General features: G+C 56.5%; 1 protein-coding gene across 4 annotated transcripts; it reads right to left on the bottom strand.

The window, feature by feature from the left end:
- Positions 1–56: 56 nt before the first annotated feature.
- PHKA1 (phosphorylase kinase regulatory subunit alpha 1) lies at positions 57–16072 on the bottom strand. 4 transcript variants are annotated; one of them, XM_085230288.1, is made up of 33 exons: positions 15913–16071; positions 15663–15821; positions 15283–15330; positions 14657–14825; positions 14324–14406; positions 14092–14172; positions 13814–13912; positions 13589–13735; positions 13232–13285; positions 12321–12443; positions 12117–12212; positions 11670–11777; positions 11388–11466; positions 10842–10976; positions 9793–9902; positions 9471–9615; positions 8496–8574; positions 7990–8069; positions 6067–6243; positions 5622–5716; positions 5271–5410; positions 4977–5133; positions 4783–4862; positions 4577–4655; positions 4375–4504; positions 4050–4151; positions 3562–3677; positions 3192–3227; positions 2268–2297; positions 1831–2001; positions 1264–1317; positions 940–1140; positions 57–752 (listed from the first exon to the last, which is right to left on the bottom strand). In XM_085230288.1, exons 1-33 carry the CDS (start codon positions 15988–15990, stop codon positions 579–581), a joined length of 3615 nt encoding a protein of 1204 aa, XP_085086414.1. In that variant the 5' UTR covers positions 15991–16071; the 3' UTR covers positions 57–578. The 4 variants fall into 4 exon arrangements, with proteins under 4 accessions (XP_085086414.1, XP_085086415.1, XP_085086412.1 ...); XM_085230289.1 differs by having other exon boundaries at positions 7894–8069; positions 15913–16069; XM_085230286.1 differs by lacking the exon at positions 3192–3227 and having other exon boundaries at positions 7894–8069.
- Between the last annotated feature and the right edge of the window lie 631 nt (positions 16073–16703).

The following is a 16703-nucleotide window of genomic DNA, read 5'->3' as shown; positions in this document are numbered from 1 at the left end:
ACATGGCGGCCCACGGCCCTCGGCCGGCCCAATGAGAGACGCACTGCGCACACGGGTGCTGGAGACGTTTTATTGCGGACTCCCACACAGCACGAATGAACTTTTTGTTGTTTTGTTTCGTTTGAAAAATGTGACTTTTGTTAAAAAAGGCCCGAGGCCTGCAGCATTAAGGCAACACAGACCCAGAGGTCAAAAAACACACGTGAAACTGCTTCCCCCACCATAAATAAAAGGGGATAAAAAGTGTGGGGATGGCATGGTGTGCTCCCCTCAGTCCAGCAGCACTATCCCTAGCAGGACACTAGACTAAACCCTGCACATTTGGAGGGAAAAGCAGCACAGAACAGGTTAAAACCCTCCAATCTGGCAGGAGAACAGCATCGGGGGTCCCTCCTGACCCCCAGCCCTAAGGCGGGTCGGAGCAGAAGGCAGGGCTGTGAGCTCAGCCCTTCCCTGACAGCTCCCAGCACGAGGCCAGGCAACATCGCCACGCACACAGCCCGAAGGTCCGCGGCTGAAAGCAGTGTGCATCAATGCCTCTCGAGGAGTCCACAGCGTGGGGACAAGAGCAGAGAGATCTACTGCATGGCACAGCCATCTCCGGGCAGGAGGTCGTACAGGTGCAGGGCCACTGACTTGGACAGGTAGGTCATGGTGCCGAAGCGGCCGCTCGGTGCGCTGTCGTACAGCAGGTCACAAATGCCCGTCGAGGGATCCTTCTCCAGCATCTGGTCGTCAGCACCCAGGGCCTTCTGGATTTTGGATGGGAAAGAAGAACAGAAGCATTAAGAAGGGCTGCCGCCTGCTAGCTTGCACCCCACACTCGATGCAAAGGGAGGAGGATGCTGCATTGTTGCTGTGCCCCATGAGGACAACAGGCGGGACCTCAGCGTGGCTGACTGACCCCTAAGTAGTCTAGGCGCAACATGCAGCCCCTACCTGCTCCTCATAGAAGAGGTCATTGGCTGCGTGCAGGATCTTTTCCACAGGTATGATGCCTCCCATGGTGTGCACCTCCACATCCACCAGCATGGTGAGCACCAAGATCGTCTCTACCAGCAGCTGCCGGTACTCTGGCTGGGGGACACGGTTGAGAACAGACTCCACGTGCACAGCAAACTTCATTTCCCCTGGGGTCATCTGCACAGAGGCAGGAAGAAATGCACATAGAGCGCTGTTATCATCAGCACAAATCCTGAGCCAGGCTGGGCATTCATCCAGAGTGGCCTCGCACCCATCCTGTTCCCCACCTGGTAAACCTACCTCTCTGGTTGTTGAAGAGGGGAGAACAAAGCCCTCCACGGAAAGACCATGGCACTGCAGAACAAGATGTAGAGACCACAGTTACAGCCTGGAGCAGCACTGCACCCTCATTCCCAGCTGAACGTCACTGCATGCTGCCCACGGGCCCCATCTCCACCTCCTGCCTCCAATCTATCACTCCTTTAACACCAGTTTGGCATCACCCAGAGCACTCCCACACATAGCACAAGGCTCTGCTGCCTGGTTTACTATGCTGAGGTTTAGCAGCGCCCAGAGCTGCCTCAGATGTGATCTCAACACCAGGTTCCCAGAGCTCACAGCCCTGCCCAACACGTAAGGCTCCTCAGCAGACCAAGCCCCTTTCTGCAAGGGTAAGGACAGGGTGAAGTAGGTGCTGCATGCCTACAAGGCAACTCCAGCTCTTCCCCAGCTTTCCAGGGCCAGCTGAAAGCCTTCTTCATAAAGCACATACCAACACAACCTCAGGGATAAGTGATCGGTGCCCGGTTTCCCTTAGGAAGGCAAGTATCTGGGGACCATAGGCTCATGTGTGGACATCCAGCTCACCTTCTGCAGCACCTTCCAGACTTTCTGGTAGAAACCCAAGGGGACACGGTTCAGAGCCCCATCCAGTCGCCGTCTCCGCTTCCACTGGCCCTGCCGGCTGTCCTTACTGCTCTGGTCTTTCAGCAAGCTTGAAAAGGAGCCTTTGTCCACCAGCTCTGATTGTCCAGTGGACTAGCCAGACAAATGAGCAGAAAAGAAACTGCTGCAGGGTTAAATACCCAACGAGAGCACAGCACACTGCTGCCTGAGAGCTTGTGCCCACCCAGCCTGGTTCCTGGGGCAGAGCTGCCACCAACAGAGCTGCCACCAACAGAGCCCTCCCCGCAGCCCCAGCTCCCCGCAGCCTGGAGGGCAGCACCCCCAGCTGGAGCACTGCTCCTTTCTGCAGCCACAAAGCATGACAAACCCCCCCCACACGGACAACAAACGCAGGTTACCAGAGAGCCCAGTAGGTCACCGTCTACAGACTGCAAGAGAAAGGGAGAGATATAAATCAAATAGTGCCGACGCAAGGCAGCAATCACGATGAGCAGAGCAGCAGCAGCACGGACCAAGCTCAGGCCGCAGAGCAGTTATCCCAGGGGCTGTGGTTAGCTGGACATTGAGAAGTTTTCAGAGGCAAAAATGCAGAAAGTCTCATGTTAGCATCAGGGGAAGGACTGCACTGGAGGAGAAGCAGGGCTGCGATTGCTCTGCTGGCATGGGCACAAATTTAGTCTCAGGAGGGCCAGCAGCAGGTGGGGGACAGTCCTTGCCATGTGTGCGGTCCCTCTGTGACACCAGGCCTCACGTTGCAGCTGCTGCATCAACCTGGTCCCCATAGGCCAGGCCCACAGCTAAACAAAAGCAAAGCCCCAGAGGAGGCACTTGTCTGGTGTGAGATTGAGAGGAAGTACAGATGATGGGATCCAGTATCACGAGTCAGTGTCCTGGTATGGCCACCGCTGGGTTGTGGCAGTGGAGACACGTGCCACCCTGTTCAGCATTTGTTGTCAGTATAATGGGATCTATTCGACTGTGGCAGCTACGCAGCACAGCTCCCAGCTGATTGTAATGCCAGGGCACCACCTTCCTCTCCAATGGCCTCAACATAGCAGATCCCACTTAAAGGAAAGCTCCCCGAATGCCACGGGGCCACATTTAGCTTTGCTGACCTCTTCCCAGACCTGAGGCCTCCCCACTGTCCTAAACAGAGCAACCCTAAGCCTGACGAAAAGGGAAGCCAGCTTGTTGCTGCAGCAGCAGCTCACTCAGTGGGTTCATTTAGGAAAGCTTATTAACTCATGCACGCTCAGAAGCTGCCCTGGTATGCAGCATGACAGATAAAAGCTGAGGCTGTAGGAGGACCAAGGTGGCTTCACCTTACTCCCGGTCAGAGATTGCCTACGTTTATCCAGCTGCAAGAGAAGAAGGTAATGAAGTTTCTGTCGCTGGATGGGGCCCACCAGGGATGTTGCATGGTCCTCCCCCCACCTCCCCCCCCCCCCGCATATTCTCATGCACGCCTGTACTTCCCCCCAAACTACACTGCCAGAGCAACTCCTGCACTAAAGGGTTTACCCCACATCCCCCCTGGGGCAGGAGTGAGCCAAAAGGGGCTTCTGGAGGCAGCTGTAAGCTTTCTATAGCCCAGGAACAAAATCTTTTCCTCTCTCCCATCAACCTTGCTTGTCCTATATTTGTTTGCCCCTACAAACCTTTGGGGAAGCAGTCTGCACTGCCTGCCCTCACCTGTTTGATCTCACTTTTCAGCTTGACGATGCCAGCACGCTCAGTCTTGGTGGCCCCAGCAGCTTCCACATCATAGACGTTGATAGCAGTGGTGACCAACGAGTCCACCGATCGCACTGGAGGAGAGGAGAAGAGAGGTCTGGAGTGGGTACTAATTCTCAGGACACAGATGTCCCTCATTGCTGCATGGCACTGGTACTTATGCATAGCCTTGCCTTGTATCCCCAGCTAGCATTACAGCACAGAGCCGCTTCAATTCAGACTGGACCACACTAAAAACTAAGCTAAGGAAAACCCGATAGCCAGATAGGCTCAACACCCAGAGACCATCCTGCTGAAGATCATGGATAACTGCAGTGCAGAAGCTGTGCTGTAAAGGCAGGAGAGGGGGGATGTTGTGCACAGCAAGGGATGCCCAGAACTGGCCACGCTTTGCACCAGGACCCAGCTCTGCCCAGAAACGCTCTCAGCTCCGCCAAGAGACTCACCACTCTTCTCCACCCCAAATTCCTTGCCGGAGAGGATGTGGAAGAGGAGGGTCTTCACATTGGATGGGCTGAGATTCATCAGGTTCTCAGTGGCTTCTCCAGCTGGGAAGAAGAGTTGGAATGTCGTTCACCTTTCACCCTCCCAGCCTGCATCCCAGTCTGTTATCAGGCGGTACCCAAGAGCAATCCCAACCATATACCCTGCCACTTCCATGCAGTCTCATCCTGGCATTGAGAGCTGCCCATTTTTAATGGCATTTCTCCTCCCTGACTGACAGGATCCCAAGCACCATAGCCCCCATCCCACTAACCTCACTGCACGTACCTGAGCAGTGCAGGGAGTGTGCCAGCTCTGTTGCCATCACCTGGATGATGAGCCCAATGCGGATTCGAAACATATCAGTGAAGAGTGCTGGCTGGGTGCGGATGTACATAGCCAAGTACACCATGATCTCCTGGAGAGACAGGGGCAGTCATCCCACTGCTCCTTGCCAGAGCTCATACCCACCTGTGGTGTACTCTCTCACCTGGGTGAGGATGGACACGCTGAGGTTCTTCTCACTGGCTTCGTCAATGAGGCGAACGAGCTCCTCGTAGGGGATGGGGCTGAGGAGGGAATGGTGGAGAAGTAAGAGATAGCCCTGCGTCCCTCCTGGTCCACGGAGGAGATACAGGCTGTCTCGCATCCAGTCCCAGCCTGGAATGCATGGGAAGAAAGAGGTACAGCACTCACGCTGAGATGGTCTTCTCACGTGGCTCTGGGGGCAGCCCCACCGTCAAGTGCTTCTGGTGAGACAAGAGGGCTGTGCAGGCCTGCAGACAGAAAGGATCACCATCAGCTCTGGCTTCGGGGCTTCAGCACAAGGCAGAGGGAGACGGAGCCGATGATGCCCTCAGCCCACCAGGGCGTAGCAGCAGGGCTCTTACCTCATCCAAAGCTTCCACCTTTTTCTTGAGGATGCCAGAGATGTAGCGGATCAGAGCCCACTGGCGTGTGGCTCCCACCCGCACGTACAGCTCAGTGAGGAGCTCCTTGACAGTGGGGCCAGGCTCACTCTCAAGCCCCGTGTGCCACTCAGGCCCCCTGCAATGAAGGAGATGCCAGGTTACTGCCATCAAATCATCCCACAGCACCGCTCAGGGTCAGCAGGTTGAGACACATGCGTGGCCATGTCAGCTCTCTGCACCCAGAGTGCAGGCAGGTCTCAGAGCTTGCCATACTTGAGGATGTGGAGCATGTAGAGGATGTCTGCTTGCTCCTGCAGCGTGGGGCAGATGCGCAGCTGGTCCACCAATGCCTTGCAGTCCACATTGCCAGCCTCGTCGCGGGGCAGGTTCATCTCTGCATGGAGTGTGTGGCTCTGGGGGAAGAGAGAGCCAGGCTCCTGGTCAGCACTGCAGCACCCTGCTCTGAGGGCAGGGAGGCATGGAGTCAAAGATGCTCACCCATGGGCACCCCCCCCCCACCACAAAGGACCAAGCTTTCCTCATGAAGCCCTAGAAGGATCCTCTGGCTTCAGATGAGAAGCTAGCAGTGCTCAGCCAGCCCAGCCAGAGAGGAAAAGGGCTCACCTTGACCTCCTGGTCATGCTGGTGGGGTGAGCTCAACAACTTTACTGACTGCTGGGATGCCTGGAAGATCTTGCTGGGGATGTACATCCCAACATCTAAAAGAAAGACAGGGTCAGTTGGTGCAGGTATTTCTCAGCCTTCGCCACCATCACTTCGCTCAAACCAGCTCATGACCCACCCTCTGCTCCCCCAAGGAGCAACTGCAGAGGAGCTGACGTCAGGAGAAACCCACGTGGTTAGAGGAATGTTTGGGGGTTTACAAGAGGGACCAGCTCCATGATACTCCATAGCCAGGACTAACACAATGAACTGCAGATGTACGTGCCCAGGCAAAGGCTGGGTTGTCCTGCACTTTGCCCTGGGTCACTCTGTATCCCACATGAATGGGAAAAGCACTTCAGCCTCACCACGAAGAGAAGGTGTGAAGGATGCTGGAGTTACTCACTCTGGACCTGAAGGTCCTTGGCCTTGGATGCCAGGGACATGAGGTCACGGGTGGTGTGGACGGCAGCACGGAAGCGCTTCAGCCCTCCTTGCTGTGCAGTGGGAGGGAGGTTCGACTGGGGAACCGTGCGCTGCAGCAGGTGGTCCAGGTACTGTGCAACCTCATCGTATGTGTCCGCTGGAACAGGAAGGAAAAGAGCCTCAGCCACTGGGCACCGCGGCACTCCAGGGCAGAGGTCCCCAGCTGTGTCCCCGCAGGGACAAAGCTTTGCTGGCTGCAAAGAGCAACAGCGTGGGGCTAGCACCGTGAGCCAACCAGACAGAGGCAGCAGCAGCGCTGTCTGTCCAAGCAGAGAGCATCTGGATTGCCCCAGCACAGCAAGAGCCTCACCCCAACAAGGCTCCAGCATGGGAGCAAGACAGGGTAGGTTTTGCAGTAGTTATTTCTGATTAGTAATTGAGTTATTTCTAATTAGGAGTTAAAGGAGGGCACCATGCTCTCCTTCACGAACTGCCAGTTCCTGCCTGGCTCTTTGCCCAGTTTCCAGCTCCATGCTGAGAGCACCAGGGCCACCACTCACTAACTACAGCACAGAGAGAGTGCTCAGAGACTATGTCTCTGCTCAGCCAGGACATAACAGCAATGCCCAGCAGCAAGAGTGACGCCCAGGGAGGGGGAAGCCCCACACGAGGTGATGCTATGCAACAGATATCTGTTACTGCGTTTCCAGCCAGTGGGCCAGCAGCATTTCTGCTACAGGAGGAGAACTACAGACAGCATCCAAGGCTGAAAGCACAGCATCTCCTTCCTAAATCCGATAGGGATGCCCTGCACTCACTGCATGGGGGCTAAGATGAACAAATACCTCAGGATAGACATTGGGCTTGAGAACATCATCCTGTCTACCTGCAGAAAAACTGAGCATCTTTTAGAAAGGCCAAAATGGACACGGTGGCCAGGCAGACCCCACTTCTTGCTGGGGGTAGGGGGAAGCAGACACTTCGGAGGAGCTTGGCTGCAGCCTGCAAAGCTGCAGCATGAAGCAGTGCAACTGCAAAGTGTGCATGATGCAGCCATGCAAGAGAAGTAAACATTCAGAGCTGCAGCAGTGGAAATGTTGGCTCCAGGAGCAGCAGCAGAGCAGATCGATGGGAAGGCTGGGAAAATGACCATCACTGGGTCTCACAGGAGGAGAACATGTCTAGGACTGCTTGCAAGGGGAGCAGCAAAACCTGCATCCTTCCGTGGTCTCGGAGCAGGGGGGTCCGTCACGTTGTGATGGGCCACAGCCCCCACGAGGCAGCAAGGCCTCAATCTGGCACGCACTGGAGCCACCCTGTCCAGAAAGGCCCAAAGATTTTGTGATAATACCACCCAGAGACTGCCTGGGGAGCCAGGGATACCTCGGGCACTGTACAATCACCTTCTGCACCATCACATGTGCTGACCACACCAAACATCTTCAGCCAAATCTCCAGGACAGAGGCAGGTTGCCGAGCCTTCGTCTCTTCCCCACGCAACAGCCTATGGAGGTTGGGGTGGCTTGTTCAGGAACATCCTCTGTGCTACAGCCACATCCCCCATCCTCAGCCCTGTTTGGCTGGGAAATCCCACTGCTGAGGGGCTGCAACAGCCACCTCCGTTCACCCAGCCCCGCCACCCCACTAACGTCACGGTGAGCATCACTCAGATGGGGTTAATTGGCAGAGGGTCAGATGGGTGCAGAAACACGGTGGCAGCTGCTCACAGGGAGGTGGGACACTAATGGTTTAAGGGAGAGTTCAGTGTTTTGCACACCACAGTAGCGACTGGCCTGTTCCCCCTTACCATCCTCTGCAAACTGCAAGCCATGCAGCCACTCCTCAGGGTCTAGCTCCTCAAAGCTGTCAAGGCCGAGCTTGTAGCCGTTGGCAAAGACCTTACCCTCCGGCCCAGGGTCCATGAAGCTGAGGTGCGTTCGGCACGACGTTGTCAGGAACTCCGACAACTTACCCGTCTGGATCCTGGGCGAAAGGAGGGGAGGTCACACAGAGAGGAAGGGGGAGGCAGCGCCCTTGGCTTGCCTCCTGGATGCAGGGCAGTCCCTCAGCAGGGATAGAAAGGCTTGTCTGGGAGCACACGCATCTCTCAATGTCTGCTTTAGCTGTTTGCAGTTCCTCCAGGCGCGTGTGGATATGGAAAGGCTGCCAAAAGCTATCAGAGGGGTCCTACAGCCATGGATTCGATGGCACAAGGAGAGGCGTCCTCTCTTGTACCTCCTCAGTTGGGACTGTAGCCCAAGGGTGCACTCACAGCCCAGCACATCCCAACATATCCTCCACAGCCTATGCCCTAACAGTCAGTGCTCAGGCAGAGCTTGTTCCCATACAGCCACACTCAGGTAGGACACCAGTCCTGTTCCCTCCTGCACCCCAAGAAGATGCACTCACCTTGCACCACCAAAATACCCGTCCTGCAGCTTCCGTAGAGTTGCCAGCACCGTGGGGTGTATGCTGCTGCCCGTATCATCTGTCGGGAACAGAGACACAGGCAGTCAGGCTCTCCTACACAAACAGGCTTCCAGTAACACAGGACCAGGTGGGCATTCAGACATGCAAAGCGCCACGACAGCAGCCAGACCCTTGCTCTGGGGTGTGCAGCCAGGCGGTGGCACCAACAGCACCACCCAAAAAGGGAAATTCATGACTGTCTAGGCTGGATAACCAGCAAAATCAGGCTGGGACGCACTGCAGGCCCCTGGGATTTCACCCTGAAGCCGGTAGCACCAGACAGCAGCAATCCAAACAGCCCCCTGCTCCCCCCCTGGCTTTCAGGGTGCTGTCGAAGTGTTGGGGTGCTGCTGTTCAGGGCAAAAGACACTACAGCAAACACAATCAACACCCAAGGGAACTTCAAGTACACAAGGAAAATCAAAAAGGCCTGAAGGCAGCATGGAGTGCTGGCTCACGGGGAAGAGAAGGCTGCTCCAGAGAAGCCAGTTTGCAGAGGAGCCAGTGTGCAGCTTTCTGCTCCTTTTGGTTTTCTGTTTTCCCCTCCTTGACATTTAAGAAAGGCTTTGAGGGGTGGTTAGCCTTGGTGAAGAGTCACGATGCAGGAAGAGCCCCAAGAACATTTTTACACGGGAATTATTTCTTGTCTTGCTCTCAGAAGGCTTCCCAAACAGGCCTAGCTGCCTGGAGACGACATACTTCCATGCCAACAAACCTGCCTTGAGCTTCAGGCACTGGTGCTTGGCAGGTAGCCCTGCTGGCTACCGGATGGCTGCCAACTCAGCGTGACTCCTTTGAGCAGCGAGCTCTTTACAGGATGCTGTTGACTGATCCAGCCCCGCTGCGTCCCCATTACCCAGGCTGCCCCCATCCACCACCCCTATTCTCCCACAGAGGAGGTTGGAGGATCCATACCGAGCATGGTGTGAGAGACAGGGAAGGTGATGGTGGGCCGCCCAGTCATCCTCCAGCGGCTGCAGAGGTATGAGAGGTCTGTCCTCAGCATCTCCACAATCATCTTGCTGTCAAGCGCCAGGTAGAACTGCTGCTGGTCTATGAACTGCAGGGAGAGCAGGAGACATGAACACCCTTTCACAGCCACCAGGTTGCTCTGGAGCCACCCATGTCTTCCCATCAGCCACTCCTGAGACCAATTTGAGTGCTCAGCCAGTGGACAAACTTCCCATCCATTTACACAGTGTGGCAGCTGCTAACAAGCGCATACGATGCCACTCACCTGTGGGGTGAAGGCAAAGATGTTCTTCCTAATGTTGTAGAGCTTGGAGGTCCCAATCACACCCATGTGCCGGTAGGGCCGTCCCGTCAAGCTCATCTGCTTGTTGCGACCTGGGGAAGATAAGGTTTTGTAACATTTTCTTCAAGTCCTCTCAAAAAGGAAAGTGGTGTCAAAAGGCAGAAGGCTTCTGTGCTACCAGCCAGGAGGAAAAGGCTTGCTTGTGTCGAGCACCCCATGGCTCTGCATCCAGCTGGCACAGCTCAAAGTGACAGCAATATTCTGGCCCATGGCCCTGCCCAAGGACTCTCGCTGGAACCAGAGCCACACAAATAACCCTGACCTCAGCAACATGCTGCACCTCCAGGTCCTTGAGAATGTCAGAAGCTGGTGCAGGGTTGCCCCCACTGTGCAGGGCTAGACCCCAAAGGTAACAGCTCTGTCAGTGTCCCCATTGCTCCTAGATGACTTCTAGAGTAGCTGCATCACCACACGGGAAAAGTCCCAGCAGTTGCTAGGTGGCTCCCCTGCCCCTTTTGCCCATGTCATACTTGGCCTTTCAGTGGCTTAAATTAGCCAGCACCCACAGCTTGGGGCAGGTCAGGTTTCTCCCTTGGCCAAGGCTGGATCTCCAGCTCCTGCACAACACTCCCTGTGCCTGAGGATATGCAGTATCAGGGAACGAGCACGCAGATTTCAACACGCTCTCCCTTCACAGCCTGCCTTCCCTCCAGGAAGAGCCATCCTTTCTGGCCTAAAGACTCGGACAGGAGACCCTTCCCTGGGACCTAGCTGGCCTCCCTCACTGAGATTTGGGTGATCTTGCTCATAGCACATCCACTCCACATAGCACCACTCAGAGTGAGGCGACTGCGAAACTGCAATGCCAAAGCCACCCCTGCTCCTCTCGCACAGAAGCAGCATTGCAGGCCCAGGAACAGAAAAGCCCTGAACAACCAGGCAGAAAGGAGCAGGGCAGGACATCAGCATCTACACACAGGATGGGACAGCAACTTCTGCACTCTTTTTTTCTACAGGAACTTGCAGCTCACCCAGGCGAGCGTAGATGTGGCTGAGGATGCGAGCAGGTTGCACTCTGATGGGGTAAACATCGGCCACAGTCTCCACATGGATGCCCTCCTTCCTCAGAATAGCCTTGATCCCCTCTGTCTCTGCGAGGATGCACACTGAGGAGAGAAGACAGCAGGCTCAGAGCACACTTTCAGAGGAAGATGGGTGAGACATCACTGCCCGTGGTCTTTCTGGACACATGCAAGATGCACAGGCAGGGGCAGCTGTCTGGGAGGCCCCTCTGGGGACCAGAGCTCCGTCTTGCTCCCATAACACTTGTTACACCCAGATGAGCAGTGGGAGGATGTGCCCAGTTTTCATCTTCTGCAATGGAGACTGCAGCAGGTGACATTTCCCTGGGGCAATGCAGGGTCCAGCAGAAAGCCCAGCACTGCATCTTACATCTTGCTGCCAAGGCTGAGGTGTGGCTGTGCCATGGCTGTGCCGGCGAGCAGAACCATCCCACAGCCAAACACTGAGAGGGCACTGTCCCATGGAAAAATTTGGAACCGGTCCCTTTCCCTCACCTTGCACCACCACGTCGGGTTTGGGGACAGTCGCAAAGCGGCGGTTGAGGGGATCGATTTCACCAGGAGCTAGAAATCCCTGAGGGAAAAAGAAAAGGCACGAGGAGATAAAGATCTCACAGGCTGAGCAGAGAGGGTAAAGCCCACCAGCAGCCCATCTTTAAGAAATCCCAGGGAATGGAGGTGACAGCTTCCCCACGGCAGGTGGCAGAGTGGCAGCATTTGTCCTTTGAGCTCAAAGTCCAGCCCACCCAGCTCCCCTAGCACCAGAGGTGACCGTACCTCAGCCATCAGGCAGCCCAGGATGTAGAGGGACTGGCCCCACATGAGAGGCAGCTTGCCCATGGGTATCCTGTCCACAGTGTGGGGGTTGTTGTATTCCTCATCCACCTGGAAGAGAAGCCAGGTCAGCAAGGGACCCACAGACATGGGATGCTGAAGGAAATATCAACGCCGCACTTAAAAATCTGCCAATGCACCAGCAGACTGTCAGCACAGAACACTTACATATGGGGGCAAGATAAGCTTTGAGGAAAATAAGTAATTTATTTTATGGGTGTTTAGGTTGTGCTTTTTTTTTTGTTTTAACAGATCCATATCACACCTTTTCTAAGTAAGTTTCCACGTAGAAACTGCTATTTGATTCTGGATAATAGTGGTTAAAACCAAATCACATAGCAATGGGACATTCTCTGCTCACTGACCCTGTTAGCAGCTCAGGTAGCTCACCTTGTCTGGTGGGACACTGTACAGCTCTGGCACCAGGCGCACCCCATTCTTCCCCTTGATGAGAATCCCCTCAAGGGCCTCCCGGTACTCCTGCACCTGGGGAGGGAGCAGAGAGCATCAGGGCAGGCCTCCCTGTGCCCTTCTCCACACACCCAAATGCCCAGGACTCATTTCCCCCGGCCTGCTGGGTCCTGCCTCCCTTACCTGCTCCACGTTTCCACTGAAAATCCCATCAATGATCAGGTATGTCCAGAACAAAGGCCACTCACACTCGATGTTCTCAAAGAGCTTCAGCTCTGCAGGTTCGTAGTAGGAGCGGTTGGGATCCTGCAGAAGGGCCACAAAAGCAAGGCGGGTGGTTGCAGGGTTCCCTCAGAATCATGACCACCCCCAAGACCCCCATCTCAAACACCCTCACTCTGTGGATGCAGGTTAACCAAACAGTGGCAAAGCTCACGAGCACTGGGGAATGTCAGACTGGAGAGCTCTGGAGAGCCCCAGCCACACCTGCTGCCAGGGATTCTCAGGGCTGGAGAAGCACAGCAAAGGAGAACCACCCAGGAACACTCTAGCTGATGCACAGCCAAAGGAGCCCAGCAGATCATGGGCCCCACCAGCTGGATATTTAACATTCCAAGTGCCATTTTCTACTTTTATGCCTGTCACTTACATAATTGTCCTTGTTTTCCCTCCTTCCTTGACTCCTAGAGTCAAGCATCGCAGCACGCGAGCTGTTTGCTGGCCCAGGAGAGATAAAAACAGCCTCGTGTTTCCACAGGGCTCATCAAGACCCACAGGTTGACCTCTGCAGGGTTCCGTGTGGGATGGCAGTCCCATTTTCCCCAGCCTCAGAGATATGCCACATCACCAGCCCCAGGATGCAGGCAAAGCCAGACTCTGCTTATCTGGGCACGGGAGGGATGTGCCACACCTCTGCAGTGGGCTGTGGAATTTTGGGCAGCCCTGCCATGATACTGTCTGGATCAAAGAGCTCTCATCATTGCAGCGCTCCCCAAAACAGCCTTCGCACTGCATCCAGGGTGCTAAGAACGTAACCCAGGACAGTCTCTCCTCAGCACCACAGTCACAGCAGGTGGCAGACTGGGAACACTCACCTCTTTGGGGGTCCTGTATCCATCACGGAGGAAGCGGCAGCAGCCGTAGCGCCCCTGGGAGAGAAGGGAAGAGGAGCTGAGCAGGAGGAACAGCGTCAGATACCTTCTACCTTCGCTGTAAAAGTGAATTCTCTGCCCAAGAACCCCCTTCACACAGTCGCACAGTGCTCAGGCACCACAATCACAGCCCTACTGTGACAGCACGCAGCACCGCTTCTTTGCACACCCCCAGCACAGGTCACAGAGACTGGGAGAGAACAGGTCCAGCACCCCCTCCCCAAGCACATTTTGGGGGAGAAAAGGATTGCAGGCTTTGAACTGTCTCCCAGGAAGGGTGAAGAGGGCAGAGCTGCTCACCTGCAGCTTTGTGATGATCTCTTGCTTGGTAATTTCCACCAGCTCACTGTCCTCCACAGCAAAGGCTGGGTAGGAGATGACAGAGAGCACGCTGGCATCCACCTCCTTGGATGAGGAGGCCCTCGGCAGCATCGAGTGGAGGATGGACTGAGCAAATGGAAGGAAAGAGGTTTAGATGCCACTATTCACACTGCAACGCCGTCAGACTGCATGCACAGCCCTCACCTGGCAGTGCTGCACCTCATCTGACAGCACCCGAATCACAGACTGTGGGCCTCCCTTTGCTCCAAAGAGATCCAGCTCATCTAGGGCCTCCAGGGCAGCCTGCAAGCAGGGTGAGACTCAGAGCAGTAGTCCTCTACTTATCGTAAGAGCTCTCACACCATGCCAGCCCCATTGACCAGTTTTAAACAAAGAAGAGATGCAAACACACCCCTGCATCCTGCAAAGACTGCAAAGCACCCACAGCCAAAGAATGACCACATCTCCTCTCCACAGCTCACCTTGGCCATGCCGACAGAGCTGGCATTCAACTCAGTGATCCCCCGGTTCGTCTTGTCCCCACGTTCCCATATCCCAAAGTCCTGCGGAGAGGTAGCAGTTTGTGTCATGCCCGAATACTCATAGAATCTCACCCTCTGGCAGTGCTCCCAGCAAGCTTCTGAGCGGTTCTACCCACTACCTCCACCCTCCAGGCACAATTCTCTTCCCTGGCAAAGGCCTCAAGCTACCCACCGCTGTCTTATAGGCTGCTTCGATGTAGAAGACGAGGTTCTGGATGAAGTTGACTTCATCCAGGCTGTGAATTATGTGGAGACCTGAAGCAGCAGGGAAGAATTCATGTTAGTCCTCAGGCATCTCTAGGAAGGGGCAGTAGAAGCCAGCCCCCCTCTTACTCACACACCCTTTGGGGCCACATCCTCACTCCCATCCCACCTAGCAGGTTGTGTCCCTGCAACACTCAGGAGCAGAGCCACAGATCTGTATAGAGAGCCCCAAAACACCTCAACCCCCTCCACGTCACGTGCCTCAATCCCTCGAGATACAGGTTTCCAAATGGCATCCCACCTGAGGCTGTCATCTGCGCCAGCATGAGCAGGTAGAGGGAGGTGGCATCCAACTGCAGGTGCCCCCACTCATGGTCTCCCACCACAGTGGCACAGGTGTGGGTGTTGTACTTGGCATGCAGGCAGTCCCGAGTGCTCTGGCTGTACTTGAAGGCCTCCACCTTGTCCACCTGGAGAAGTGGAAAGGGATGCAGGGGCTTGACAAACCCCAAACACAGGGAAACTCCGTGCCACCAACCCAGCACGCAGAGACACAGCTGGAAGCAGGACACATCTCACAGCCCCTGCACGCACTGAGAACACAAGCCCAGGCTCTCGTGTCTCTATAGTGAATGGTTGAAGGGTACACAGCCATGTTTGCAGCACAGGGAGAGAAAAGGATCACCCCGAATGCGCTCAGGGAGAACAGTCACCGGCCAGCCAGGCCAGAAGACAGGGAGCAATTGGCACAAGACTTCACTGGCCTCTAGCCCATGGCACTGGAACCATCTCTGGAGGACTGACATCCAGTCAGGGCTTATTAAGTCTTTCTGAAAGGAGGTCACCCCCCCCCCTCGTTGAGGAAAGCTGAGGCTGGTGATCCCGGTGGGCTCTGAAGTGACCACTCAGCTCTCCCCTGGCTCCTACCTGTCTCATCATGCACTGGAGCAGCCCCCTCATCAGCTTCACCACGCTCTGCAAGGAAAGGAAAGCAGCCTCGTTAATCTCTGGATAGCAAAGAGAAGCCCTGACTCAGGACCAGCTGGTGGCTGACCTTTGCAGATCAGCGGTGCTGCCTGTAACCAGAGCCCCCGCTAACCGCAGCCCTTGCTATGCAGGCAAGCAACGCAAAGAAAGCGCTTACGGCCGTCAGCAGGGCCGAAGTGCTGCGCTGGGGGGAAGGGGAAGGAAAAGGAGAAGGAGCTCCCAGCTGGCCCGAATCACCGCCGGAGCAGCAGACAAGCGGGCAGCCAGCACCGCCCCGGCGTCCAGCTGCCCTCCTCACCCCGAAGCCCCCCGGCCCCCACCTGCTCCAGCTCGTAGGCCTTCGCCTTGTCCTCATCGCGGTCGGCGTTCTTACGGTACGCCAGGCCCAGCCCCCAGACGGCCAGGATGCTGTAGACGTTATCGCGGACCCAGGCATCGCGGTGATCGGCGCTGGCGGGCAGCAGCCCGGTCACGGCGTCCTGCGGACGGCGAGAAGCGGGGGTCGGAGAGGAGGGAGGCGGCTCGGAGCTCCGACCCCGGCAGCGCAGCGCCCGGCCCCGCGCGTCTCACCTGGTGCCGGAGGATGGTTTGCTGCACCAGGCGGCCGTAGCCGTCCAGCCGCACGCCCGAGTTGCTGCGGCCGCGCATGGCGACGGCGGGGGAAACGGCGGAGCGCGGGGCGGGAGCGCGGCGGGATGAGGGCGGAGGGACGGCTGACGGAGCCGCCCCGTCCGGGTGCTGGAAGATCAACCGCCTCTTCAAAAGGTTTCGCGCCGCCTCGAAGCTCGACCCCCTCTAGAAATCGATGTCTGCGGGATGTTTCGAGCGGATTACTCGCTCGCTCGGCCCCGCAGCTTTTGGGAGGTGGTGGCGGCGGAGCGGCGCGCAACGCTCACTATGCGGCGGTCAGGACCTGGCGTCCCCGCGGTCGGTGGGAGGGGCGGCGGGCAGCGCCCTCTGGTGGGCGGAGGCCGCGAAGGGCGGGCGGGGACAGGGGGCCATATGGGGACATGGGGCGCGATGGAAGGCAGCTCCCGTCTGCGGACGCCGGGGGACGGACGGATACACCGAGCGTGCAGCGACACGCTGCCATCCCCGGGCTGCCCGTGTGACGGGGGAAGCACATCTCCATTGAAGGAACACTAAAGCCCCCAGAACGCCCACCCACCCCGGTATCCCAGCTCCACCACCTTCCACACGGACTGGAAGCACTCTCCTTCACGCTGCCATCGGGATTGCAGTGACCAAAGCACGGGGACGGGAGGGGAACTCGGGGCTCCTTATGTCACAGCGGAACGAGAAGTGTAGGAGACACAAAAGAAGGTGATTGGAGCTTGGTGCACAGCCACAGACCAGCAGTG

Source organism: Meleagris gallopavo, chromosome 9 (genome assembly GCF_905368555.1).
Source record: "Meleagris gallopavo chromosome 9, MGAL_WU_HG_1.1, whole genome shotgun sequence".
In the NCBI taxonomy this organism is placed as follows: Eukaryota; Metazoa; Chordata; class Aves; order Galliformes; family Phasianidae; genus Meleagris; species Meleagris gallopavo.
The sequence above is the reverse complement of the archived record's forward strand: the minus strand, read 5'-3'. Positions and strand labels throughout refer to the sequence as shown.